The 27610-nt window shown below is 39.8% G+C and overlaps 1 protein-coding gene across 3 annotated transcripts in view; it reads left to right on the top strand.

The window, feature by feature from the left end:
• The first annotated feature begins 318 nt into the window (after positions 1 to 318).
• Positions 319 to 27610, top strand: part of TGFBR1 (transforming growth factor beta receptor 1) — a 37431-nt gene continuing 10139 nt past the window's right edge. Inside the window, exons 1-6 of one of the 3 annotated variants that reach the window (XM_076330680.1) lie at positions 319 to 457; positions 9329 to 9580; positions 9967 to 10209; positions 14999 to 15229; positions 22773 to 22940; positions 23650 to 23806. In XM_076330680.1, the coding sequence (XP_076186795.1) occupies positions 379 to 457; positions 9329 to 9580; positions 9967 to 10209; positions 14999 to 15229; positions 22773 to 22940; positions 23650 to 23806 (1130 nt within the window). In that variant the 5' untranslated portion in view covers positions 319 to 378. Of the gene's footprint in view, positions 458 to 1198; positions 1224 to 9328; positions 9581 to 9966; positions 10210 to 14998; positions 15230 to 22772; positions 22941 to 23649; positions 23807 to 27610 lie in introns of those variants that run through there. The other 2 variants (XM_076330682.1, XM_076330681.1) reach the window with 2 other exon arrangements.

Below are 27610 nucleotides of genomic sequence, written 5' to 3'. Positions count from 1 at the left end.
GGCCCCGCGACGAGGCGCCGCCAGCCCGCCGCCAATCACAACCCAGCCCCGCCCCTCGGCCGCGCCGGTTGCGCCCTCCAGACGCCTGTTGTTGTTGGGGCTCTCCGCAGCTGCCGGGGGGCGGGGGCGGGGCGGGGCGGGGCGGGAGAGGAGCGGGGGAGAGCGGCCAATCAGGCGGCGCCGCTGCGTCAGTTACATTAGCGGCAGGAGCGAGCCGGGGAGGTGCAGGCAGCGCGAGCGTCTCTCTGTTTCTCTCTCGGGTGGGGTGGGGCGGGGCGGGGAGGGGAGGGGGGGGTCGCGTGGCGTCGCGTCGCGAGGCGGAATCCTGGCGCGCGGGCGCGCGCGCGCGCCCTGGCTCTACGGTTTCGGGACCGGACCATGGCGGTAGCGGCCACTCGGCGGCCCTGGGCCCTGCTGTGCCTGGTGGTGGCCGCGCTGCTCTTCCCCGGGGCGGCCGGTGAGTGCACGCGTGTCTGGGGGAAGGAGGGAGGGGAGGGAGCGGGCGAGATGGTGCCTCGTGCGGGGGGAGGAGAGCGGTAGGGGGCTGCGGGTCCCCGTCGGTTCCTTTCAACAACATGGCGGAGGGGCCGGCTGGGGCGGAGTCGCCTCCCCCCCCCCCCCCCCCCGCGGTGTCCGAGCCCGGCGGAGCCCGGGGACCGCTCGTCCCTTTGTTGGCCGAGCGCAGCGGCGGTTCCGCGAGAGGGACCGCGGCGCGGGGCAGACGTGGTGCGGCCGGGCGAGGAGGGGCGGTGGCGGCTTGAGCTGGGGGGGGTGGCGAGGGGTGGACGCGGTACCCGCGGCGGCTCCCCTTGACGCTCGGCGCCCGGCAGTGCCTGCCTTGCCTCCTTGGAGTAGCGCCTCGGGTGGCGTCTGCCCGGGGTAACTTTCCCGCGCCCCCAGCCCCGTGAGCCCGCCGGCCCCTGCCCCCGTGGGCTGTGGCCGGCCCCAGCCCTTGCGTTCCGGCGCGGGTACGTGTGGCCGTGGCCCGCGAAGGCAACTTGGTAATCGGTGGCGGAGCACCCTCCTCCCTCCCTCCCTCCCTGCGGGCAGAGCAGCCCGTGAGAGCTACCCTCCCGGGGAGGGTGGCTGCCCGTGCCTGGGGTGCGCCAGCTTCGGCACCCGACCGGAGAAAAGCCGCCGTGCCTTGCGGGCTCCCTGCGGCGCGCTGAAGGGCGCTTACGGTGCCACGGGGGAGGAGAGGCAAGCGGCGTCGGCCGCTGTAGGTACGTGTTGAATGTTCCACGTAGTGAAGGTAAAAGACTCCCTTAACTCCCACGTCAGATGCTTTAGCTCCGTTACACGCCACATCGTGGTGTGCTGGCAGCGTCTGTTCTGAAAGCTAGTATCGTGGTGACTTAGGTAGGTGATCTTTCAGTTACAGTCAGACAGCTAACCTGTATGCTCTGTGAGGACCAAACCGTGTGGAAATAAAAACTTCGGTGAATATTGTACGGTAAAACGGTTTTGTTCTTCTGGCCTTCTGTACCTATGCTGTCTTGTAAGAGAGATGTGGTACCAGAGCTGTGCTGTTGCAAAGCTAATGCATGAAACACGAGTTCTTAATAGCATTCAGAAATGCAAGAAATAGATAGGTGGTGGTTTTTTTCTTTAAAAAAGCCTGTTTTGTTCTTTGGTTAGCAGTTTGGGCCATATGGCATAATGGGGTATATAAATGTTCTAGACACCCTACTCTAATTGGTTTAGGTTTCAGTTTCGTCTCCAGTAAGTTAGATGATGATGACAGATAACACAAAATCTGCATTTTATAATCGGTCCACTTCCTAAATTCTTCTGTAGGTGGATTGTATATCGCTTTGGGTTTTAAAGATGAAGCACCATGACTTTCTTCTTCAATTACAGCTTTAAGACGTCCCTCGGTCTGGATTTTTACCATGCTGTTAATAATTCAATCTAAGATGGTACTTGTGCTGTAAAGAAAACATTACTTGAAGAAAACATAACTTGCCATACTAAAATGCTGTGTTAATTGCCCATATTCTTATTGAAGAAGATGGAGAATCCTTGATGTGGAAACAGTAAAATAAGCTTAAGTTACCCGTGGTGGTTCTTGTGTTTGTGAAAAGGTGCAGCAGGCTTTAATAATTTAAAGCTTTCTTATGTAACATATCCAATTTAGATGTTGAAGGAAATTCTACCTTGATTTGAGCTTTGAACTTTTCCCTTCTAATGGCTCTGAACAATCAACCGTTTTCACTTAATCTCAGTCATGAAATTAAGGTCTAAAAGCTTTATGTGAAAACAAGGCAGTGGACTTCCATACAGAAGCTTAAGGATTGAAGTGGTGGTGTGCTACCTTTTGTTTAAAAAAAGATAAATCCTTCCTATCCAAGGGAATGGGGGGGATCCAGGGTTCTTGATCTGTAACTCAGACAGTCCTGGTACTGGTAAAAGGGTTAACTTGTCTGAACATTGTGGTCTAAGTTGACAAAGAAATGCAAAGGTATGAATTTGGCTACTGTTACTTAGTATTCTTATCATGAGTTGACAAAAGTTGGGCATTTTCTGATTGTTTCTGATGCTGCTGTTCTGCAATATACTAGTGTTTTTTTACTGGGTGAGCCTTTGGTCTCCCCAAAATTCTGGGGAGTCATCTTTTGGAAACTTGCATTCACACAATTGCTCCTAATGGCAAATAAAGATGGAAATCTGATTTGTATGTTGAAATTAATTTAAAAGTACAAATGAAGGAGATCTTTATTCTTTCTGTGTTCATAATGTTAGTAAAACTATAATCTGGGCTTTTAATTTTAACTTTCTTTTGTTTTTTCTAAAGCATACTCTTCTATGAAAGATACCAGAAACAGATTTTTAATGTATCTTGCTGTAAAAGGCATGAACATACCTGTGAGTAGCTTTATGGATCAGATGCAAAAAACCTGATAGTGCCATTTGGCACCTGCACTACAGAGAATATGATACTGCTTTTTTGAAGCTGGGATTTTTCACAAGGCTTTATCATTACTTGCAAGTTGAGGATAGTGCCTTAATAAGTAGTTTGCCTGTTTTCTTGAGTGCATCACTTTGGTTGCCAAAAACTGCTGTTTTCAGTGGAAGTTTTACTTAACAAAGATGGATGAAATGTATGTGAAAGTTGTCCTGAAAACTTGATATCCAGTGCTGTTACTTTACAATGGTTAAACTTAATGCCTTTGAGAAGAATGAGTTAGTGAAGGTCACAAAGTGCCATTGTTAAAAAAATGTACCCATGTCCCAGATATTGTAAGACCTAAACATTTTTGTATCTTGAGCTAGAAGAGTTCAGAGATGAGTCAGGGGATTGTTTGAGGGGATTGTCTGAATAAGAGAACAGGAAGCTGACAGCATGTTTCTGTATTATGATTTTTGCTTCTGGCAAATTTTATTGGATAGAGAAAAAACTACCAGTAAACACTCCAGCCCTCCTGCTCATCTCCCCAAAATCTATTACTGACACATCATATTAAGGCACATCATAGCCTTGCTCCTTTATCCCTTGAAACTCTAGATCTTGTGGAACCAAGAGTTCTGATTGTTATTCTGGTGAAGTTCCACTTTTTGGTGAAATTTTTGTTTCAAAAATTGTATTTTCCATGGGAGAAGAGTTATGTCACAAGAGAAGGATCTGGAGTTTTTTCTTCAGCATAATGCTGCTGTTGGGGGGCCTGACACTATTTGTCTTTTTAAAATTTGTAAAACAAAGATATATGATTAAATAAATAAAAGTATAATATAAAATTGTTAATTACTCATAATGAGCTGTGGGTTTGGGGGTTTTTTAGAGCACCTCACAAGTTTTAACTGCTGTAATACCCTTTGTTAGCATGATTTGAAAGACAGTATTTCAACATATGATTTCCAACCAAAAATTCTTTGGCTGAAGGTGGTGTTCTATACTAAACTGTCTGGTTGAAGTAGTTCTGCAGGATGTTAGCGAATACTATATAGTGATTCATAGGGGTTTATGTAATTCTAAAAATACAGGCTTTGTGCAATTTCCTTACTTCAGAAAGACAACAGATTCAGAAAAGACTGTTTTGATAGGTATCTAATAGTACAGACTTCTAAAAGTTAAGTGGATAGGGTGTACTTAATTCTTTGGTCACGTTTTGTATATAGCATTAATATCTGAGCTCTTGGGAACCAGCTTATTTTAAGTCTTGTCAAGCTGTGTAGTTTCAGGGTCTCACTGATGTTGCCAGCTTGCTTTACCCTCATTGTGGGCTTTCCAGGCTGCAACACCCATGGAAGAGAGACTTTTTAAAGGGAATACAAAACTGTCAAACTGAGAGTCTGAGCCTGAGAAATTAGCTAAATAATTGTGTTGAATACAAGAAGTTAATCTATTATTAAAACAGATTGAGGTATGAGAAGTATGCTGTTGATAACTTCTATGACATGATATGTCTCATAATGCACACACACTTTTATAACTGCATTGTCTCACTGTTTTCTGTTATGGTAGTCAGTCATATAAACCAGGAATGATTATGTAGAATGGTCATGGCGCAGTGAAGAAATGCAATAGAGAAGGCACTAAATTAGTATGGTGACCCAATTTCTGTTCTTGGCTTTGTCACTGGTTGTCTATATAACTTCCAGTGCATTCATTTAGCTGTCTGTACTTTCATTTCCCAAGCCTCATATCACTTAAACAGACATGACCTTTCATTAGTTGGTAGTGGAGCTTCATGCTAGTGGTTCCATCCAAACACTGTTGTAATACTTAAAAAAAAAAAAAAAAAAAAAGTTCTGTGCCATGGAAAACTTCTGTGCCATGGAAAACATGGACTAAGACTTGAGTGAAAACTTTTTTTTTCTCCTCTGAGTTTAGTATTTGTGGTAGTAGATTTAAAGGGTGTTTTCCAAATGTATTGAAATGCATTATACCTAAAAGATATTAGCTGGCTCTGGAAGTTTAGCTTACATCAGAGTTGTCATTCTCTCATCGCATACTGTTATCAAGCCATTCTAGAAATGTATGTATTCATTTAAGTGAACTTGGAGACCTGACTTGTTTCTGAGTTCTTAATTACTATAATGCTTCTCTGAGAAGAACATGGACTACTTGGAGTCAAAGCAAAATTGTATCTCCAAGAGGACAACAGTATGATTTTTTCTTTCTTTGAGATCAGTTATAAGTGAAAACACTTCCTTATAGGAATGAAGTGATTTAACTACAGTTGGTCATTGACATATCCTCATCCCACTGGTGTTAAATCTCATCTACAATGTGTTCATACAGTCATAGTCCTTGTTCTTTTACGCATAGATAACTGGAGAGTGAGACATAAGCAAGGATATTCCAATTCTCTTTCCTCTTCTCCTGGTATGGATTGTTGCTGAAGATGCTGAATTAGTTTTCCTGTTAGTAAAATACGGAAATTCTACTGTTAACCACTTGAGTTGGAAGGCATGAAGAACTGTAAGTGGCATGAGTAGGAAGGGGGCTGAAGCATTTCTAATGTTTTTTTTTTAAGAGTATGTCCACTAGAGAGCAGCAAAACCCTGTATTCCTAGAAGCTTTGGCTATTTAGCTGGTTAGGCATTGTTTTCTGCTTTTAAGGGAAGGGGAAGAGTCGCTTCAGAAGGAAGTAGTGATCTATTTGTGCCGAGAAAACCATTCAGTTGTGTGTGACAGTGTACTGTGTCTTGGCAGGGGAGTAGAAGATAGTGGCATCAAACTGGAATGAAAGTATAAATTGTATTAAATTGCACTCATTGGGAATTCTGTAGCAAAAGAGAGGTGGGAACAAAATGAATTAGGAAGATAAGACACCAGATGCTTTATTTAGTCATAGTGGTATCAGTGTGTCTCTACAACTTCACAAGATCAGGAAGATGAATAAGCGTAACAAGGTCAACCCAAACCTCACTTTTCACTTCAAGTAACTTGGCCTCTGTACAGTGACTCAATATAAATATATCTTACTGAATATCTGTCTCTTACTGTAGGCGTTCAGATGGGTGCACAGTTATGATGAGCCAAGAATATTATTTAAGTAGAAAAAAAAATAATGGATAAAGCAAGTGAGATAAAGGCTTGCTTGTTAAGAAAGTTGAAAGAAATATCAATGTGTGAATATTTTGGGAAACTTCTAATGGTTTTAATGGGTTAAAAGATAATTTGTTCATGTGTAAATTACCAAAGGCACACTGACAGGAAAATAACTGTTAAATGTTCTCAGAATTAAACTCTGAATAAGATTTTCCTTACTCTGATGGGGTGGGGAAATTGCATCTTCAATAAATGGTACTTTCAAGAAGCTTTATCTTTCCGTGTGCCAGTTCTTATTCCATATACCTTCTAATTATTTTTTTCTGTTTTCATACTAAACAAATAATTTTCCAATCCCCTTTTTTTCCTCCCTTTTTCTGACTGGTCTATGGGCTGGTGACTCTCTCCAAAACATGGGTTATCTTTCTGTAGCAGGCCCTAAGAACTTTATCATATCTTTTCTGTAACAGTAGAGGATGATTGGCAATAACTTGTTTTGATTCAAAAATCTTGGGGGAAGGAGGTGTTTTCAGAGAAAGGGGTACAACTTGGAATCAAGACTTTGAGATGGAATATATATTTGAGATCATAGAATCATAGAATAGTTTGGGTTGGAAGGGACCTCTAAAGGTCATCTAGTCCAACCCCCCTGCAACGAGTAGGGACATCTTCAACTACATGAGGTTGCTCAGAGCCCCGTCTAACCTGACCTTGAATGTTTCCAGGGATGGGGCATCCACCACCTCTCTGGGCAACCTGTTCCAGTGTTTCACCACCCTCAGCGTAAAAAAATTTCTTCCTTAGATCTAGTCTATATCTACCCCCCCTTTAGTTTAAAGCCATTCCCCCTTGTCCTGTCACAACAGGCCCTGCTAAAAAGTTTGCCACCATCTTTTTTATAAGCCCCCTTTAAGTACTGATAGGCTGCAGTAAGGTCTCCCCGAAGCCTTCTCTTCTCTAGGCTGAACAACCCCAACTCTCTCAGCCTGTCTTCATAGGAGAGGTGTTCCATCCTCCTGATCATTTTCATGGCCCTCCTCTGGACCTGCTCCGACAGGTCCATGTCTTTCTTATGCTGAGGGCTCCAGAGCTGGACGCAGTACTCCAGGTGGGGTCTCACCAGAGCAGAGTAGAGGGGCAGAATCACCTCCCTCGACCTGCTGGCCATGCTTCTTTTGATGCAGCCCAGGATACGATTGGCCTTCTGGGCCGTGAGTGCACATTGCTGGTTCATGTCCAGCTTTTCATCCACCAGTACCCCCAAGTCCTTCTCTGCAGGGCTGCTCTCAGTCCCTTCATCCCCCGGCCTGTATTGATACCGGGGTTTGCCCTGACCCAGGTGCAGGACCTTGCACTTGGCCTTGTTGAACCTGATGAGGTTCACACGGGCCCACTTCTCGAGCTTGTCCAGGTCCCTCTGGATGGCATCCCGTCCCTCTGGCATGTCAGCCATACCACTCAGCTTGGTGTCATCTGCAACCTTGCTGAGGGTGCACTCAATCCCACTGACTATGTCATTGGTGAAGATACTAAACAGTACTGGTCCTAATACGGACCCCTGTGGGACGCCACTCATCACCAGTCTCCATCTGGACACTGAGCCGTTGACCACTACCCTCTGGATGCCACCATCTAACTAATTCCTCACCCACCAGACAGTCTACCCATCAAATCCATATCTCTCCAGTTGAGAGAGAAGGATGTTGTGGGAGACTATGTCAAAGGCCTTACAGAGGTCCAGATAGACAACATCTGTAGCCCTTCCCGTGTCCACTGATGTAGCCCCTCCATCACAGAAGGCCACTAGGTTGGTCACGCAGGACTTGCCCTTGGTGAAGCCATGCTGGCTGTCTCGAATCACCTCCCTGTCCTCCATGTGCCTTAGCATAGCTTTCAGGAGGATCTGTTCCATGATCTTGCCAGGCACAGAGGTGAGACTGACTGGCCTGTAGTTCCCCGGGTCTTCCTTTTTTCCCTTTTTAAAAATGGGGGTTATGTTTCCCCTTTTCCAGTCAGCGGGAACTTCACCAGACTGCCACGACTTCTCAGATATGATGGATAGTGGCTTAACAACTTCATCCACCAGTTCCTTCAGGACCTGTGGGTGGATCTCATCGAATCACCATTTATTTAAATCCTCTATATCCAAGGATAGAGAGGGGTGTAAAATCTGAGGCAATTCAGGTGGTTATCTTAAACTCTTGAATTTAAGTGAAACACCAAATTTCAGATTTTGGCACACCTTTTGCTTTGCCACCTATTAATCCTTACGCCTTTGGTGTGAGATTTTGCATGTATTCTTGAAAGGGGCATGTTTACGGCTCAGTGTGTTTTTGTGTCTTGGGCATGAATGTTTGACTTTAAATTCGTCTAAATTTCTGTATTTTAGTCTTTCTGCATGCACTATGCTAGCTTTTGCTCTCTACAGATGAACAAGTTGAGTCAGAGCGTATTGATATTTTTACTGTTGCTACTGCACTGTTTTCTGTCTGGCTTTGGTCATGTAAATGCAGGAAGGAATGGAGGAAGAAATTTGAAGTAGTAGTCTTCCCTCTCCAAGAACTTCTGCAATTTAAATAATGAAACCTGATCATCTCAGACATGATTAATCTGTTGTTCCTGCTTCCCTCCCCATGTTCCCTCCTTTACTAGTGCAATTGATAGCTTTAGTAAACCAGGAACTTGAGTAATGTAAGGCATTGTTTTCCTGTGGCTTCATAAATAACAAGTCTAAACCATATTCTGCTTGTGTGAAAGGGTATGTTCTCAGGTTATTCAGGGTTGGTTTTTTAATGAGCATTAAGCCTTTATATGCTGTTTCCTCAGCGCAAAATTGAAGCAATCAAGTAATGTATAAAGTATTAATCTTGGGTAGCCAGCAGCATCCTATTTGTCACTTACTAAAGCTATACCCATGGTTATTGTGAAAAAATGGCATTATTTGTATTGGGTTTGAAAATAGCAGAATTGCATGCTATAGAGGATACAGTGTTATTAAGAAATCTAGATCTTTAGTATGAGGAACTGTAATGGAACTTCTTTACCTGGAGGAACATCTAGGATTGCAGCCTTTCTCTTTTAATACATAGTTGTATAAGGAGAGATGACTTCAGCTTTAAATTTAACTTTCTTTCACCTGCTTATCTCCTAATTTTTTTCGTCCCACTAAAAAGCCCTGTAGTGTTGTTCTTTAGTGTTACAGTTCTGTGTTTATGTAACAAAAAAGATTATAGGCTTCCCAGTGTTTTGAACTTTTATTTCTTTAGTCATTCAAGTTGTTTCTCAACTTAGAACACGTACCAATATTAACATTAATGTTTTTTCTCAATACAGCATTACAGTGTTACTGCCATCTATGTACAAAAGACAACTTTACATGTGTGACAGATGGGCTATGTTTTACCTCAGTAACACGAACTGCAGACAAAGTCATACACAATAGTATGTGTATAGCAGAAATTGATCTGATTCCCCGAGACAGGCCGTTTGTTTGTGCCCCCTCCGCCAGAGATGGAGTCATTACTCTGCCTCATTGCTGTGACAAAGACCACTGCAATAAAATAGAACTTCCAATTCCAACACCAGGTAAGGGGTTTTGGCATATTTGATTTTTTTAAACAAAATTCTGTACGAATGGAAGTTTCAGTTTTGAAGTTGTAGGTGAATTTGAAGGCCTAAAGTACACCTTAGATTCTGCAAATAAAATTTCAAGAGATTTGGAACAAGAAATTTAATCTTCTGGATAGGGATCTTAGGGCCAGTTTTGAAGACTTATATGCAAGTTAAAAGGAAACTGAGTAAGCACATAATTGCTTCTGTCCTTTGTAATACTTACTTTGATTCTTGAAAAAGTTACTGTGCAAAAGTTTTAACAAATAAATTGAAATAACTTGAAGATCACTGCGAAATACAATAAATTTAGTTGCATAGAAAGAAATAGTTTTACCTTTTTCTCTTATTTTTACTGTCAGGCCCTACTCCAGGAAAACCAGCTTCTAATCTAGGACCTGTGGAACTGGCTGCTGTCATTGCTGGACCTGTCTGCTTTGTCTGCATTTCACTAATGTTGATTCTATATCTTTGTCATAATCGTACTGTAATTCATCATCGTGTGCCAAGTGAAGAAGATCCCTCACTGGATCGTCCCTTTATATCGGAAGGAACTACTTTAAAGGATTTAATTTATGATATGACAACTTCAGGCTCTGGGTCAGGTAATAAACACAGAGTAATTACCACTAGAAGTGTGACAAGAGCCTTGTAAGGCATCAATTTTTTCTAATATTGTCAAATCTACTTAAAATTTAGAAAAGCTACTTCCGTGTAGATTCATTCAATATCAGTGAAGATTCAATATATGGAAATAAGTGAAATAAAAGAAACATTCAGTTGCTGCAACTGTTCCTCATCATTCTGAGAGCACAGTCAGGGAATATCACAGTCAGCTATTGTTAAGTGTTTTGTTTCCTCTGCTAGTAAGGCTCAGTCATTTACCTTTTTGTTCTGCACAGCATATCTAAATTACCATCTTCTGTGGTTTTGAAATAACTTGTGAAGTTTTCTTTCTTTAGCTTTAATCTGAAAATTAATTTATATCTGTAGCTATTGGTATATGAAGAATATTCTGAATTCTGAGTTAATATTTTAGCCAGTTCTCTCCTTACAGAAGATAATTTTTCAGTTGCAAATAGCCATTTCTATGTGTATAGAATGGATGCAGTATGCAGACCACGTCTGAAGAATTTCTATCCCTTGATTTCATGAATTTTTGTTTACATTCTGACTTTTAACAGGTCAGAATCTTGCTCTGGGAAGATGAGGCAGTAGTCTGTTCACTGTGTATAGTCTCTGCTATTGTAATCCTGACATAGTTGCCTATAGGATTGTGGTGGACTGTGTCACAGAAATATGGTTTAATAGGTGTTGATAGGGGATGATGTGTAAGATAAATCATTGTATAAATTAATTAATCTCTGGTCCATGTTAAAGAGTGAGACATCGGGTTGCGTACTGCAGCCTCTTACCAGCCTTCTGCTATATAAAATTTAAATAATTTAATACTGAAAATTATTCCTACTACTTGCATATATATGTGCTGAAACATCCATGCTCTGTCAGAGTACTTTCTACAAAGAAATACTGGTGTTTGATTCTCAACTACTGAATTCTTTAATTTCCCAGAATTGGAAAAAATTACAACAACAAAACCCAAGCACCTAGATTGTGTTTCTTTCCCAAGGGTAGTAACTGGTAAAACTGTTTAGAGTCCATTGCTCTATCAAGTAAAATCAATGTAACTTGCTGAACATGTTTAGAACATAGGTCAAAATAAGTCATCTTTAGTCATATCTTTGCTGAAGAAGGTGAGGTTGCACCAAGTGTGTAGGCAGTTATGTTTCAATTGAGAAAGTTTTTGTGTGTCCAAATAAGATTTAATCATGATAGGGTAAGTTGCTCTCTGGTTAGAACTGGAGCTTTAGTAGTTTGTGTTTATCTCAATTTTCTCATTTATAACAGCGATAACTAAATCAAATAGTGATTAATAGAACTTCCAATATATTGGGCTAGAACTTGATAAATGCAAATGCTGGACTTACTCCTCCAGTTATGACCTTTCTAGGAGGGGTATACAGAAGTAAGAGAATGTGAAGGAGTTGGAGACTTACATTTCTTGGAATTCAGGAAGCTATGATATATAATTGTTACACTATTAGGAGCATAAAACTCTTTACTTAGTGTCTGCAGGTACAGAGTTTTCCTAAAGAAGGCTGAAAAGAAATTCTAATTTTTTTAAAAAAAAAGTTAAACCTTAAAAGAGCAGGTGTATGTTGTATATGTATAAGTAGTCATCTGCAATGTACTAGCTGCTATCACTTCAGTAAACCCAGGAAAGAAAGCCTTTAAAGTTTTCCTTCTGGCTTTCTTCCCTGTGGCGCTTCTGAGCCTCTCTTTATGTTTGAAAACTCTGGAAGTACTCCTTCAAAAGAAGCTCTTGAAAAGCGGGGAATCCCAGTTAGAAGAAACTTAGGATTCTTCCTCCAGGGAGCAAATGGTTAGAAACTACTGACTCTTCCCTTGCCTGTTTGCAAATTACACTTTAAGTAAAAGCAGCATGCTGGGGAATTACTCAGTTTTCAGAGCTTCAGGACACTCAAGCTGGTCTAGGCTCCCAGAGCACCTGACCTACTTCAGTATTTGAGCATTGGCTACTGATGGCTGCATCAGAGGAAGAAAAGCAACAAATATGGTTGAATTTGACTTACCCCTAAGGAAAGCTTTTCACTAATTTCTTTTTATGCTTGAAAGACAAAGTCGGTTCCCTGTAAAACAAGACTGTTTCCTTAAGAGTGATCTCTTAACTTCAGCTGCAGAGTTCCATGTTGTTCAGCTGTTTGTAAGACAAGTATTAGCCTTACTTAGTGTTCTGTACTTCCCTTTTATTATGACAGTGGGATAGGAGGTGCTTTAAGTACTTATTTTCTGTACTCTTGGCAGTGTACATATATTTGCAATGACTTGTATCACTTTGTCTCAGAATTAGTCAATCAATGACTATATAAATTCACAGTGCCGTAGCACTTGAACTGATAATTTTCTTGTGTCCTGAAATATGCCTGCAGCGATTGAATCTCATTGAAATGTGTATTTTAGTCCAGACTTTGGTACAGCACATTTAAGATTGAGAAGACTGTACATTTATGGAATAAACTGGGGGTGGGGAACAGGGTCACTGAAGGGAGAAAAGTCAGAGCTGCTAGTTAAAATAGTGCTTAACCCTGTCAGAGACTGAACTGTGTGAAAGGGATGCTGTTGGGGCAAGAGGTTGCAAGAAACACAATGGAAATGTACAGAACAGACAAAATAATCCAGACTAAGGAAGTGTTTAGTCTGGTGGCCTAAAGTACATGTTCTGCTCTTAAATTCATGCTGAGGGACCAAAAGAGCTTGTAGTCAAATAAAAAGGATTCTACCAGTTTTGTATTATGGTATTGTCTGAAGAGAAGCATATAAAACAGAAGTGATCAAAACTCTAAAAATGAGCTTCCTACTCAGATCAAAAGGGAAGTAGGATTCATTTTCCGCAATGATGAATAGTAAGCTGTTATTAATTATTCAGCCTTGACTTCTGTTAGTATTGCCCTCTTGTTCCATGACGAACAAGACCTGAAACAGCTAGAGGCTTGATGAAAGGAACTGATGAAACATCTAAAATGGAGCCTTCTGCTGAAGTCACAGCTTCTAAGAGAAGGATTTCAGTCTCTTGAAGCTGAGAGTAATTTTCAGATCATGATGTAAATCTCTCAATATCAACTACATTGTATAGACAGGTTAGGATGCCCAGCTGTTACTATCCAACTCACAAATGACAAAGTAACTTAGTTGCAAGGAAATGGGAAGAATTGCCTAAAACAGGGGGAGAAGCTTTGGTTATTGTTGGTAGGTGACTTCAAGCAGGAACTTAGTGTTTAGAAATCCAAAGGGTCACAAAAATCAGTGTAAAGTTGAGTCAGTTGAAGTGAATGTAAAATTCCTTAAAAACTTATCTGTGGTTCATAGAAGCTTGAAGGGAATGAGATTTTTCACTGTTCATGGGGTTGTTTTTTTTTAATTACTCTTCAGAGGAAGTCTTTTCGGCAGAGACATGAACAAGAACAAAGTTCTAGCAGCTGCTTTTGTTGGCTACCTTTAGTGCTTTAGAACTTAATTCCTTAACTCCTGAATTATCCAAATCAGGTACAAACTTATTATGCATTGGATGGTCATTGGTCCAAACTAGGCAGAGTACAGTTAAGATATGGAAAAGAAAAAGAACTCCTTTGTTAAACTCTCAGAAGGCTTGAGGATACTTTGTTATGATTTCTGCACTCCTCAGACTGAGACACAAGCATGGCAATGCTGCTGACCAGATCAGATGTCCTTTTCTAGTGCTGTTGTTAGCAAAGAATGTCCAGAGATGGACAGGAACTAGTTATTTGAGCTATTAGTTGGGATTTATTTTCTATAGCATGAGGAAATACAGATGTTCTTCTATCAGCTATTGAAATAGTGATTATGGAGTTAATAGATTCCTTTGTAAAGTGTCTGATTTAAGATCCTATACCAAAAGAGCTTATTGTGAGCAGATAACCTGTCTGATGCATTCATCCTGCAGTGTAGTATTACTGCAGAATTCTGTGATGAGCCTTGCAGTTACAACAGGAAAGATTTCAAATAAACAAAAACCCACCCTCATTGGGGGATGCCAGTGCTTCTTGTTCGTTGTATAAACTTACTGAAGCATGTTATGAGGTGCTGGAAGTTGAAAGCATGTAGATGTTCCAAAGCTATAAAACCTTCATGAATGTAAGCATTTTTCTCGAGTGTAATTATAGTGAGATGCACAAGAATGGCCTGTAAAATGGGAAGATTGCATTACAAGGATGTTCTCCTATTTTACAGTGGCTTGAGAGTACTAACAGGCTACTGGCACGCTTGGGCATGAGTGTGAATGTTTGACAGTCAGTCTTGCTGATAAGCATGGTTTAACTTTAACTTAGAAATGGACCGAGTAAATGAATCCATAGCAAAAGTGCTCTTGAACTGCTTTGCCAGGAGAGTTATGGGCAGATCCTTTTCTTAAAACAAACAAAAAAACAAACCACCACCCTCAATCCTGTTCCTGATTGCTTTGTGGTTTGTTTCTTTTTTTCATTAAAATAAAACTTTATGGATCAACAACTGTCAAAATTCTAAACTGAAAGGAAGTTTGTGCCTTCTTTTTAAAAACTGTAGAGGCAGTTTGTAGCATAATCTTTGAGTACTTGTTTTGTTGGCCTTTAAGGTTGAAGGCAGCATCTTACCTACGTGGTTATTAGCAGTTCGCAACAAGATGTTAACATCTTAAGAGTTTATGTGCATTCTAAGAGAAATATCTTGATGGAATACAGATCTTACATTTAGTACTTATGATAAGTACTTATTTTGTTAGTGATGTTTAAGGTTAATGTTAAATTTTCTTTTTAGGTTTACCTTTGCTTGTGCAAAGAACAATTGCAAGAACTATAGTACTTCAAGAAAGCATTGGTAAGGGTCGCTTTGGAGAAGTCTGGCGAGGGAAGTGGAGAGGAGAAGAAGTTGCTGTGAAAATCTTCTCTTCAAGAGAGGAACGCTCATGGTTTCGTGAAGCAGAAATTTATCAAACAGTTATGCTACGGCATGAAAACATTCTTGGATTTATAGCTGCAGACAACAAAGGTTAGTGATACTATGAATTCATTTTGCTGATTGTGTGCCCAGTCAGAATAGATGGTAATTGGAGGGGAAGATAAAGTTGTGAGGATCCAATTAAGAGTAGCAAAAAATAATTTTGTTACTGGAGCATATCAGAGTTTGGCAGGCTTTTCATAGGTTTAATGAAGGAAAAAAGAGTACATTTTCATTTTTCTGGAAAACATGCTTTGTTAAATCTAAAAAAAATTACTGCACATTTAATGAGGTATAATTTCAACAAGCAAGTTAAAATACTAGTTAAGTTGATATCAAAAATGAGATGCCTTATCCTGTCAGCCCACACATCTGCTGAATACCTGTACTTTCCTAATTGCCTAATAAGATAGATGTGTTGGACCAAAAGAGATCATGTCTAATCCTGTTGCCCTAATATAAAGTAGGAGGTAGAGGATTTATTTTTAAGGCTGAGATATGAGAAGTGATTTGTTTAGAACTCCAGTTAGAAAAGAAATTGGAAAAAGGGAATTAATGATTTGTTCTTCATATTAAAAAACAAAACAAAACAAAAAAAAACAACCACTGTATCTGTTTCCGGAAGCTTGCCTGATAAGCCTTTAGGTATCCACTAAGAGGAACAACTTAACCATTTTTTCAACTTGATTTGTTGTGGTTTCAGTCAGATGAAAGTTTCTTGGGTTTTCCTGCAGTCCAATTGAAGACATGAAAATTTGCAAAACCAACAAAAGTTTTGAATTTCTTACATTAAGGGGAGCTAAAGTGTTATGCTGTTTCATTCAGTTATTTTAATCTGAAATTACATGTTTCACCACAAGTGGCCTTTGACTTTTTTTACAAAGAAAGCATTAACAGAAAATTCTGTCACCTTGGGGAGGAGTCAAGAATCCACACACATCTTGGATTCTTAAAGGACTCTTGGTTGTGTGGGAAATTCCTAAATGGTTTTAGTGTAGTTGAAGTATACGTGTAAATAGAATTCTCTTTAATTATCACTAGATTAATTGCAAGTTTCTGTATCTATATAAAACTGTAGAATTGGAACGGAACTGAAGGGGTTGTGTAGAACACTTCCCTTCTCCAGGAAAGGGTTAGCTATAGTTAACTTGCTCCTAACAGATGTTTGTGCAGCTTGTTAACCTCCAACAGTCTGCAGAGTTACAGCATACCAGGCAACTTTTTCTTGCAGCTTATTATGCTTACCATTAGAAAACTGTCTTACTTTCATGCCTAAAGTTGTATTGCGTATTAATAGCACCTGTGAGAGCTTGAGTTTGTTCTGATGGACCTAGTAGAGTATCTGGAGCCTGGGTTTAAAATTAGTAGATCAGTTACATTAAAGACCTAAGTGAAAATCCATCTCTACAGAAGCTTTAGGTACTAAAGTCTCACTTAAAAGCATAAAGGATATATTGCAATACTTTAGCTATAACTTCTAACAGAATCTCTGTGGTTAAGCATACCAGTCTCCCATTTTGCCCCAAACCCATAGATAGTTTGTTCCAAAAATACACTTGACTACTGTGCAGAAGAGGTATGAGGAAGGCTTCCTAAACAAGTGGGTTCCTAAAATAACTTCCTGATTGCTGGCTCAGGTTCCAGATGCAATAGAATGAAATTCCATTTGACTTGGTCATCTTTAGGTTCCTTGTAATATAATGTGATATAAAATTGCTTCTGGTTTCTGTTGTTAGTATGCTGTACATACAAAGAAAAAATCCTTAGTTGATAGGTCATGCTGTTATTTGAGGCTTTAAGGCAAGGCTCTTCTGTTTTCTTGAACTAGTTGGTAATCGGTTTATGAAAAATGGATAAAGATGTGTTTTGAAAATGCTGCTGCTATTGACTCTAACAGTATTGCTGTCTGAGCAGATGTGGAAAGCTGGGTTATTATTTTTAACCCACCAATGCAGAGTTTTCAGTATAACCTTCTGCATTCCCTCAGCAAGGAAATATGTATGCAGCATTCTCTCTGTAGGTTAAGCATTCAGAAGTCCTGAATATTGAAGGAGGTTAATACTTCAACTCTTGTTTAGAGTACTTCAGGCCACCTGTATTCCATTAAATGGGAGAACATAGAGGGACCATTATGGAGGTAGTTCTTCCAGTTTAGCAGGTGTGCTATCATGGTACTCTGAAAGGAGCAAGTGTATCATAACATGGCTTTAGAGACCAGTGGCTTAAAAACAACTATTAGCACCAGCATCTACAATGAAAGACTGTTAACTGATAAATGCTTATTAAGTGCCAGATGCAAGACAAAGTATTAGTTCACAGCAATAATAGCTGTGAAGGATTTGCATCCATTTCTCCATAGGGCAGACTGTTGAATGCATTCAGGAGTTACTACAGCCTAGCTGGAGTGCACAAAGTCATTAGGCTGTAAGAATCTGACTGTGTGTCTGAGACCTTGGAAAGATGACAACAGAGATATAGCAGTACAAGGAGCTTCTTGTGCAATCCCGATTCAGTGCTTGCTGAAAGCTTCGGTGATAGATGGAGAAGAATTCTCAGGAGTAGGTTCTCGTGTATCCATCATGAATGCTGAGGACTTGTTATCTCCTGACATGTAGTTTGTGGTGTAAATGTGGGCCAGTGTCATGCTGCAATTCTTGCTACTAGTAAAGGCATTAATTAGGTCTCTCCTCTTAACGCAACTGTGTATTTTTCACAGCTGCTGGGGGACACTTGGCTGGCCATTGTAGTTGTAAAACTGGGGGTGGGGGGTGGCTTCAGGTAGAAGGGTGCACGTATAGATTAGAAAGTGTTTACAAGTGCAAGATAGATCAGCTAAGTCAGTGGTGTTCAGCTTAGATGGTGGAGTCATAAAGCTTGTGACTGAACTACTGTCTTCACTCCTTGTTCTACTACACTGTTTAGACATTCCACGTGCCTTAATGGCACATTCTCTTCCTCCTCCCCCTCCTCTACTTCCCCACAGCTGTATGGTGTTCTGAAGGCTACAGGAGCTGGTCCAATCCATCTGCTTTCCCATCCCAAAATTTACTGGGAAATAGGTGCTGCTGTTAAGCCAGCTTGAGGGCTGAGAAGCAATGAATGATTTTAACTGCAGTTGTGTTCTGTCTGTCTAGCATGTTTTGTTCTGGGTAGCTCTCTACTTAGCCAGGAGTATATGCTAACTTTCAAATACTGCTAGATCAGGGAAATAACTTTCTGGGCCATATGTTGCCTTGTTTTGAACTACCTAAACAGATAGTTTGGGGTTTGGGTGGTGAGGTTTTTTTGTTCTTTCTAACCTAGATACTTGATTGTAAAGTGTATCAGGGACTACTTATCTGCACTATGCTACTAGCAGAAGAGCAGTGGCAGCAACCTCTGTTTACAGTACTAAAGGTTTCCCTGGATTAGCTGTCTGTAACCATAACTGTCTGTAGTCACATTACAAATAAGGTGAAGCTTGTACTGCATACTTTCAGATAACTTATGCACTGAAATACTTTGGCCTCTCCATTCCTTCCCCTTAATTGAAAGCTGCACTTCCCTAGGTGAAAGTTTTGTTCAGTCAGACTACCTTACATGGTAAGTAGATCCCCAAGAATGACATTAGGCAATATGCTGTGGAGAAGTGAGCAGAATTTCTTCCTCTTGAGAAAAGTAATATTTGAGCCATTTATTCTTTTTGAAGCTCTGGCTTTAGCCCGAGATGAAGGAATTTGACTGGAAGATCTTGTTAATCTACACAGCTCAAGTGCTTTTCATCAATTTAATCAGATGACTCTCTCAATATGATAGTCAAGCTGTTTCACTAACAAAATACCAGTCCTCTTCCAGCCACAGACAAAAGTGTTTTCCCCAACATCTTCCTGAATATCTCATTTCTAAGAGTTTTCTAGTTATAGATCCCATCTGTATCTGATCTTTTCACTGCTTTCTCTTCTGTTTTTTCTGTTACATTATCTGCATGCCAAAAAAGGCTAATGTATCCCACTCTCTGCTTTGAAACACTTTACTACATGACACTAGAGAACACATGCAATTAGGCAGTTTCTGTAACTTCTTTTAAACATTCAACTTGGAACATAAGTCTGCAGTTCAAAACTCTTGTACCAAGCAATACTGTCACACCTTAAAACCTAGTATTTGCTTTAAAAACAAGCATGTGACAAGTCCAAATTTTTGTTTTGCTAGTACCAATGTGAAAAAAGCATTTTTCACTGAAGTTAATTCAGTCAATTTTAATTGAAACTTGATAATATATTTGATAAAGCAGTTGTTAGAAAAGCTGCCTTTTGAAGAAAGGAATTTATAAGATGGATGTTGCTTGGACTTCACTAATGTTTTTCTCAAACTGTAATCAGTCTTCTAACAACAAATCTGAAAGCTGCTTTACTCAGAATTTCAACTTTTGTTAGAACTGCAAAAGAAAAACCTCTTTGAGTGATTTTGATGGTCTAAAATACTTTCAGGTTTCTTGCAAACAGATGAAATAACCATAATTAATCTGTTAAATGGTTTCCAAGAACATAACGTAAATTTTTGTAATGTTCTTGAACATTCTGAAATTACTTGAGATTCTTGATCATGGTGTGTATGTGAACTGAATTAGGTTACCTTGTCATGGAAGGCTGTGCTACTGTATGTAATTACTACTGAGCGTAATTACTTTTTCTTACCTGATAATGCAAATCCTGTAATTGAAAGCTTCATGACAGATATTTACTGTGCAGCCAAAAATACTCAGGGTCAGGTTAATTATTACTTGGTAATAATTAACTACTGTCAACAGTGTAAGAAGACTGACGTTCATCATAACGTGTTCTGCTTAGATTGCTAAACAAATGTGTAGCTTGTCAAATATAGCAAGGTAAAGAAAATGTAGTAGGTCCCATCTAATAGCTGGACACTGTAATTATTGCTGCATTTCAGCTTGTCTGTAATTAATATTATTCGTGTAAGCTTGGATGTAACACTAGCCCTTCTTAATCTGGTTGGAGGGCCACAAATATGACATACAATAGGAAAGAATCATGGCACCTTTCAGAATGGATAGTAAGCCCAGCTTTTTCTCCTTTGGAAGGAAGGTAAAAACAGACTGAATATTAAGACTTGCAGGTAATAAATAAGATAAAACTGAAGTAGGACGAAATACTTGATCACTTCTTAGCAGCATGATCACTTCTTAGGTGGGCGCCTAGAGTTAAGAGGGGGGAAAACTTTATGCAAAGACATTATAATCTTGATTCAAAGCAATGATAATTCTTCAGAAACTTTGACATGTCTTTAAAAGATCTGTTTAAATACAATAGGTCTGGTAGACTACTTAAAATTAGATTACTGATTTCCCTACTTATTGTTGTCTAGTTTAGACACCTGTTGAGGTATCCCATTGATAAGAAACAGGAGAAGAAATCAAATACAGGGTCAAGCAATGACTGTGTATAGCGTTAATGCCCAGGAGAAGATTATTTCAAGCAATGTAGGATTATAACTGGTGACGCAGTAGAATAAAGCTGAGTGAAGAGAATATTCTGAACTGATTAAGGTAGTTTATTTTGAACTTCTACACCTTTTTAGAGCTCTTTGACTGTATGCATTGGAGAGTACCTTTTATATGCCTGTGAACACATACCTATTTCTAATAGTTCTGTAAAACTGGTTCAGTGAAACTAATACTGTTGGATTGACTTTTCAGAGACCATAATTCTCTTTGGAAAAAGTCACATTTAATAGCATGCTGAGTTCTATGAGTTCATGCTTGGATATGCAAAGTAGCAAAAGAAGCAGCAGTCCTAACTATAAAATAATTGAAGAGATTTAAAAAAAAAATCTTTAATTTCCTTTTTTCTTTTTCAAAAAACAAAGCTTAGGAGTCACTTCTGTGGGCATATTACAGGAAGCTTCTCACTGCAATAGTAGCTTTCTAACAGTCTTTTACAGGTTAGAGCATTTGACTGCTTTCTTCTGCCTGTTAACAACTTAGTTGAGACTATTCTGTGAATGTAGCAAGGCAGAATTCTGTTTCCATGATGAGAATTGTTTGAATGTAGATTAGACTTTTATTTCCCTACTCTGAAGCATTTGGTGGCTTTTTAATTATTTTTTTAAATTATTTTTAATGGTGTCGCTTGCCTCCCTAGAAACATCCAAGTAGAAGGGATGCCTGAAAGTTCCCACCCCAACCCAAGTGCTTATTTAAAGATAAGCACAAGTACTTCTATAAAGGTAGATTCTGTCAATCTGTAGAGCAGGCATTTTGTGCCTCTGACCTTTCTGGGCCAAGTGTGTTCTTTGAAGGGGAGTGGAGGAAGAGGGGAAGGAAGTGTAAGAACTTCCTATTTGGAAACTAAAAATTTTTCAGTATGTTTATGATAGGAACTAACTTCTGAATTCACTTCTCTCCTTCCTAGTCTTCATATTTAGTTCTTGAGTATGCATTTTGATAACCTTTAGGGACTACTGCATAATGAAATCTCTTTTGGCTTGTGCTGAGTTTTTTTACTTGTAGTTAAGGAATCGTGGATCTATAATTCAGGATAAATACCCAATAGAAGTCTTTTATGGGATAACTAGTCTTTTACAAAGATGACACTCTTCTACAGAAGTAGCTAGCTGTAAACACACTTCTCAGATCTGCTGTATGAGTTGCTTTTATAACAAAACAAAATTGGAAAACTATTTGGTGGCAGGATTGTTCTTTTCTGGGTATATTTCTACTTCCTAGGTCAAAAAACTTTTGCCTTCCTCCTGATTTGAATTCCTTTAATAGTCTTCTCTCTGTGGCTTAAACTTCAAGGTATTTTGTGTCCACTAGTTTAATAATGTGAACAATTTAGTTCTTTATCTGTCATTTGTATGCCTTGGGATATCTGCAAATACATTATGGCCTGTCTTGTTCGCCATAGTTCAGTGAAAAATCATACAGTAAACTGGTTTTCTCATAATCAGTGTTTTTTGTCTCTTTACCCTTGTGCCTCTTGGAAACCTCAATTTTGGCCAGCAACTTAGAGGTCACCAGAGGTGGGATTTGAATTTGATTTTGAAGTAAAGTGTCTGATTGCTGCTTCTACTCCAGAAGCTAAAATCCACCAGCCACTGGTAACTGTGGAAATAACCTATCTGGCCTCAGCCTAGGAGATAATGGGAAGACTGAAGGAATTATGGGGCAAAGCTTGAAAGACATTTTTATGGGTAGCCTGGACAATACTGTACTAGACCGATAGTGACAGGATTAGTTTTGCATCATGCATTCAGCACTGTTCCTACACACACACCCCCAAGCAGAAAAGTTAGGGGAAGGCAGGGTCTGGCTAATAGTTCACCTCAGAATCATAGTGACATCGGCTTTCTATGGTTTGTCTTTTAGTTTAAATAAAAGAATACTCACAAAGCTGTTCAGAAAGTCTGGCATGGTAGTCCCATCCATTACAGGGGCATTTAAATGTTATAGGGATAGAAGTAAAGATTTAAGAGTCTTAATTGGCTGAGGTTACTTGCAAAACATAATTTATACTTCATAAGCATTGTATAAAAGTGGTATATATGGTTTGCTTGTCTTCTGTGTGTGTGGTATTCATGCAGTGTTATTTTGCAGACAACGGTACGTGGACTCAGCTGTGGTTGGTGTCAGACTATCATGAGCATGGATCACTCTTTGATTACCTGAACAGGTATACAGTAACAGTGGAAGGAATGATAAAATTAGCTTTGTCCACTGCCAGTGGTCTTGCCCATCTTCACATGGAAATTGTTGGCACGCAAGGTAATTTTATAACTATTCAGCCTGTCATGTGCATGATACTGGATTTTTAAAAAATGACACATAGGTAGCTCTTTCTACTATAACTCTCTTCTAATTAGAACATTCAACCTTTTCAGGGTGTAGTTGCTTTGCACACAGCTACTTACTTATGTGATGAGAAGGCAGCTGAAATCAGCACAGATACCCAAGTTAATCCCATGTGGAGCTGAGTGAACTGAAAAATGTCTGTTTGGGACCTGTGATAATTTCTGAACTAATAGAACTTCTTAGTTTGGAAGGCTTTTTTACCTTCCTTTCTACAGTATATCCAGACTTTGTGATGTAACAATCCTTCCTACAAAACACCTATTAAAAGGCCCTAAGTAATGGTGCCTGTATTATCATCTTAACTTTAATTTGAGACAGCACTATGGGTCTATTTCCAGAGATATTAGAAATGTTTTTATGGCAAGTAGTATGTGTATGCAATAAATACTTTAAGGAGGAGGGAAAGGAGCAGTAGAGTGGAGTAATACAGTAGACATTTAAGGCACTTTTCTGGACAGCCAGCCAGTCCACAATGAATGATTTCAGGAGTTACCTTCATGCACATAAAGCAGCAGAACTGGAAGGAATTCTGTAACTTCAAACAAAAGCTGCACCAGGCTTAGAATAATAGCAATGATCTTTTTTTACAGGTGTGTTATTTCTATTTTTTTTCCCCTTACAGGCAAACCAGCGATTGCCCACAGAGATTTGAAATCAAAGAATATATTGGTAAAAAAGAATGGAACATGCTGCATTGCAGACCTAGGATTGGCAGTTAGGCATGATTCAGCTACAGACACAATTGATATTGCCCCAAACCACAGAGTGGGAACAAAAAGGTAAAAATCATTAACACGATGTATCAGGTGATTTTTAGAATAAAATGCTTTGGTTTTTCTTGTCCCATATAGAAGACTTTTGTGGGTACAAACACCAGCAGCAGGAAAACGTAAATAATGGCAGGTAGACTTCCTGGGCACTTCCTTGCCAGCTGGTAATTTAGTTAGACAGTAGGTGCTTAAAAAGCATGTTGAATCTTGGCATCTATTACTAGCATGTGTAAAATACCAAAAACTTGCAAAATATTGTAGGGCACAAGTATATATTAAAACAACTAGGAGACTTCATGAATGACAGTTTTGGAGACTTCACTGCTGTATCTTTATTCTTTTTGCCTTGTGTTGCATGGAAATGTTGCTTGCAGACCAATCTGGAGTGTAAGACAGGAGATTGACAGTGAAAGTAAAAAGCTGGATTTTTTTTTTTGGTGTGAAGCCTATGTGGTAGAACATACAAGATGCAGAGTCTTGGATGCGGGCTTTCGTGGGATCGTATTTTTGAGAGAAATACGAGAACTTAAAACAGCAGTCATCTTTGTCATCTAAGCATAAATAGAATTATCAATGGATGAGTCAGTATACTCCCTTTCCTTTAAAGGCCTGCTTCTGAATTTGGAAATACAGATTTTCTTGTCCTTGAACTCAGAGCTGTTTAACTCCATCAACACAAGTGCAATTAAACTTACTGGCTGTAATTTATCATTGCTGGACCTTCACACAGTAATAACTGGAAAATGTTCTGAAGAGAAGATTAATTTCCTTTAGTAACCTGTGCAGCTATACAGCATACAGAGATAGCAGCACTAGCAGTGAACCACAGCAACAGAGTTGTGTGATGTGGGCAAATTTTTGTCCTTTTGATGTCTATAGGTTCAGTGGTATGTCAAAGTGAAGTTTGTACGCCTGTCAGAAATGTGTGGAAGCCCAGTGGTTCAGGGCTGTACATGATTACCTTCATCATATGCCCTAGCAGTGTTGGAGAAAATTCTGTACGTGTTGCCCAATCTCCAATCCATACATAAAAAATATTTTTTTATGTATATCTCTTTAGTGAGTGATACTGCTGGGGGGGCGGTGATTGGAGTTTTACGATGAACTAGGATGCCGCTTTAGCTGTGGCTTTTTGGAAGAAAAAAAACCCTTTTTTTTAAGGCTCAGTGAAGAAAAGCTTTTAGAACATGTACTGAAAAATTATTTAACTGACAATTGTATCGCCGAAACTACTTTGTGCTAAAGCTCTGCTGTACTAGTCCTTTGCCAGCTTTAAAAATACCACACAAATGGTCAGACGAGACTTATTTTCTGAACTGCTACTAGATTACAAAGTACTGGGCATTATTCCTTCTTAAAGTCTCCGGTAATCATTGGTAGTAAAACAGCAGACTACTTTAGAATTTGTCATTGCAAACTTAAGTGTGCAGGGCGCATACCGCATGTGACTTAGTATTTTCTACTACACCTACATGCAAAGGAAAATGATGTGCAAATCAGTTGCCTTCTTGAGTCTAGTCTTTGGAGAAAGCATCCTTTCAGCTGTATCTGTAGATCCCACTTACAGGATCTCTTCTTGCATAGGTGCTATTAAATTGCTTGTTCATCTGCCTTATGCTTCTTCACAAGGGTAAAGCTTCAGTAACTCTCTTGGTTGCTGCAGCGGGCAGCAGCAGGACTAAGTCTATTTCCCACTTTAAAGACATTAGTCATTTCTACCTCTCTGAAAATTGTTCATTCTCATAAAAGGCTTGGTCCCCTCTTCCTCCTTCTTGTGCATTTTTAGGTAAGTAGTTCTGCACATCTGGTTAACTTTTCATAATAAAGTTCTGTTCTTACCTGTTCAGTGACAATTTTAACTCCCAGTGATTGCCACTGCTGGTACCTTTTCTGCACGTGGAAGCTCTGTGTGCAAGTTCAGGGAGATTTGACTAAGTTTGTATTTTTCTAATGATTGTCTGTTGTAAAAATGTATGGTCTAGGGAGCAAGCAAGACTCTTGGGCGAGTGATCTAGGTGCTGAATCAGCCTGATGATCCTTCTGTCTGACTGAATGAATATTTATTTCTTTTCTGTTCAGAGGCTTAGCTTCACCAGAGGGTGTGCTTTCACAGCTCAGCCTGCAGCATAAAGCAGGGAACGTGAGCTTTAAACTGAGAAGGAAATAGAATCCCTTTCTCACTCACTGAGGCAAGTAAAAAAAAAAAAAAGACTAATTCTCCTTTTTTTTTCCTTTTGAGAAGTGTGGCCCAACTGTTACTTTTGGTAGTTGAAATAGGCTGTGTTTTAAAAAGTTTCTGCGAATTCCACCTTAACATGGGTGCTTTTCTGCAGTTTACCTAAACACAGTATGAGCAGAGTTCTAACTATGCTTGTGGAGACAAGGCTTAGTGAAAGATGTCACACTCAACATGTTTTGTATGGGTTCTGTTTGACACCAAGCTCCCTATATGTTGTACAAGAAATTTGGGCAACTAATACAGAGCTTTTGGACTAAAAGGGGTGGGGGGGAAGAGGTCATCAGGCACCCCAAGTTTGGCAAGGCCATGCTCAACATAACTTGTAAACTTCTTTGTAGACTTATCCTTTCATTCTTGGAGGGTACTGAGCTGCAGACCTTGTTCAGAAGGTCAAAGTTAGTCTATGTAGAGTAGTCTTTCTCTAGAACCTAAAACACTATTTCTGACAAGCAATGCATTTCCAATATATAAACTGACAAGGAGATGCATGTTTCTCTCCCTTTTGTCTCATAGCCATGAAATGGCTAATCTGCTAAACGCACTAGATGACCTACTTGCCTTTCGCCTCTCTTGTTCCAGCAATAAGCTCTCAGACTTTTTGAGCAGTCAGTCACCATTCTGTATTATGGAAGCCAAAGCCAGTCTAAATGCATTGATGGAGGATCATAGTAAGAGGTCAATTTGCCAATAAATTCAATGGAAGTCACATTGCAGGGGGGAAGGATTTTTTTTTTTTTCCTTTTGAGGGTATAAATTCAGCTCCATTGCCACATTCAGGCCTCTTATGGTCTTTCCTGTTAAAACCCTTGCCTCAGTTTCTGTAAATCATCCTAAGGACAGTCTCCTTTACTGCTTGTATAAGTGATTCTGGCGACAGTCTTGCAACATGGTTGAGGTTTTTGGTTTGGTGTTTTTCCAGCTCCATCACTCTTCTCATGCCCTTGTTATCTTAAGATAGATCAAATATTCTTTCTTCTAGACCCAAAGCTGATCACTCTAGTGTCAAGTACATGAAGTAGTGTAAGATGATTATCCAATAATCCAAAATCCTTGGAGAGCATTAAAACACCCACCACAATCTTGCTTTCTTGATTAAAAAGTTTCTGATACAGGTGGCCTAGAATAACTTGAGCCTTGTCCATATCAAAGATTGTGACGTGTAAACTTAAGACTCTGCTTCCATTCAATAAATACTGTCAAAGTAAACCTTACATTCCTCTTTAGACAGTTGTCCTCTGCTTGTGCTGTATTTATCACTTGTGGGGAATTTGTATGCCTGTATAGTGCTTAGGAGAACTCTGATATCAGCAACCCTTGTTGACATTCTGGACTACTGGTTGCATTTTTGCTCTTTTGTTGATAGCCCTTGCTTCCTTGTATGTATGCCATTTCCATAAGACACAGTAGTGCTGAGAGTTCTGAAAGGCCTGATAGTCCTTGAAACTTATTTTTAGTGTGTCTTGTATTCTGCCTACCATCCCTGGTACTAGGAAAAGAAAATCCTAGTATGTTGACTAAATGAAATTGTGTTTAGGCTTCTGTGGCTGTTCCAGAGGTTGAGCTATTGCCTGACA

This window comes from Aptenodytes patagonicus, chromosome 2, assembly GCF_965638725.1.
Source record: "Aptenodytes patagonicus chromosome 2, bAptPat1.pri.cur, whole genome shotgun sequence".
NCBI classification, from domain to species: domain Eukaryota; kingdom Metazoa; phylum Chordata; class Aves; order Sphenisciformes; family Spheniscidae; genus Aptenodytes; species Aptenodytes patagonicus.
The sequence above is the reverse complement of the archived record's forward strand: the minus strand, read 5'-3'. Positions and strand labels throughout refer to the sequence as shown.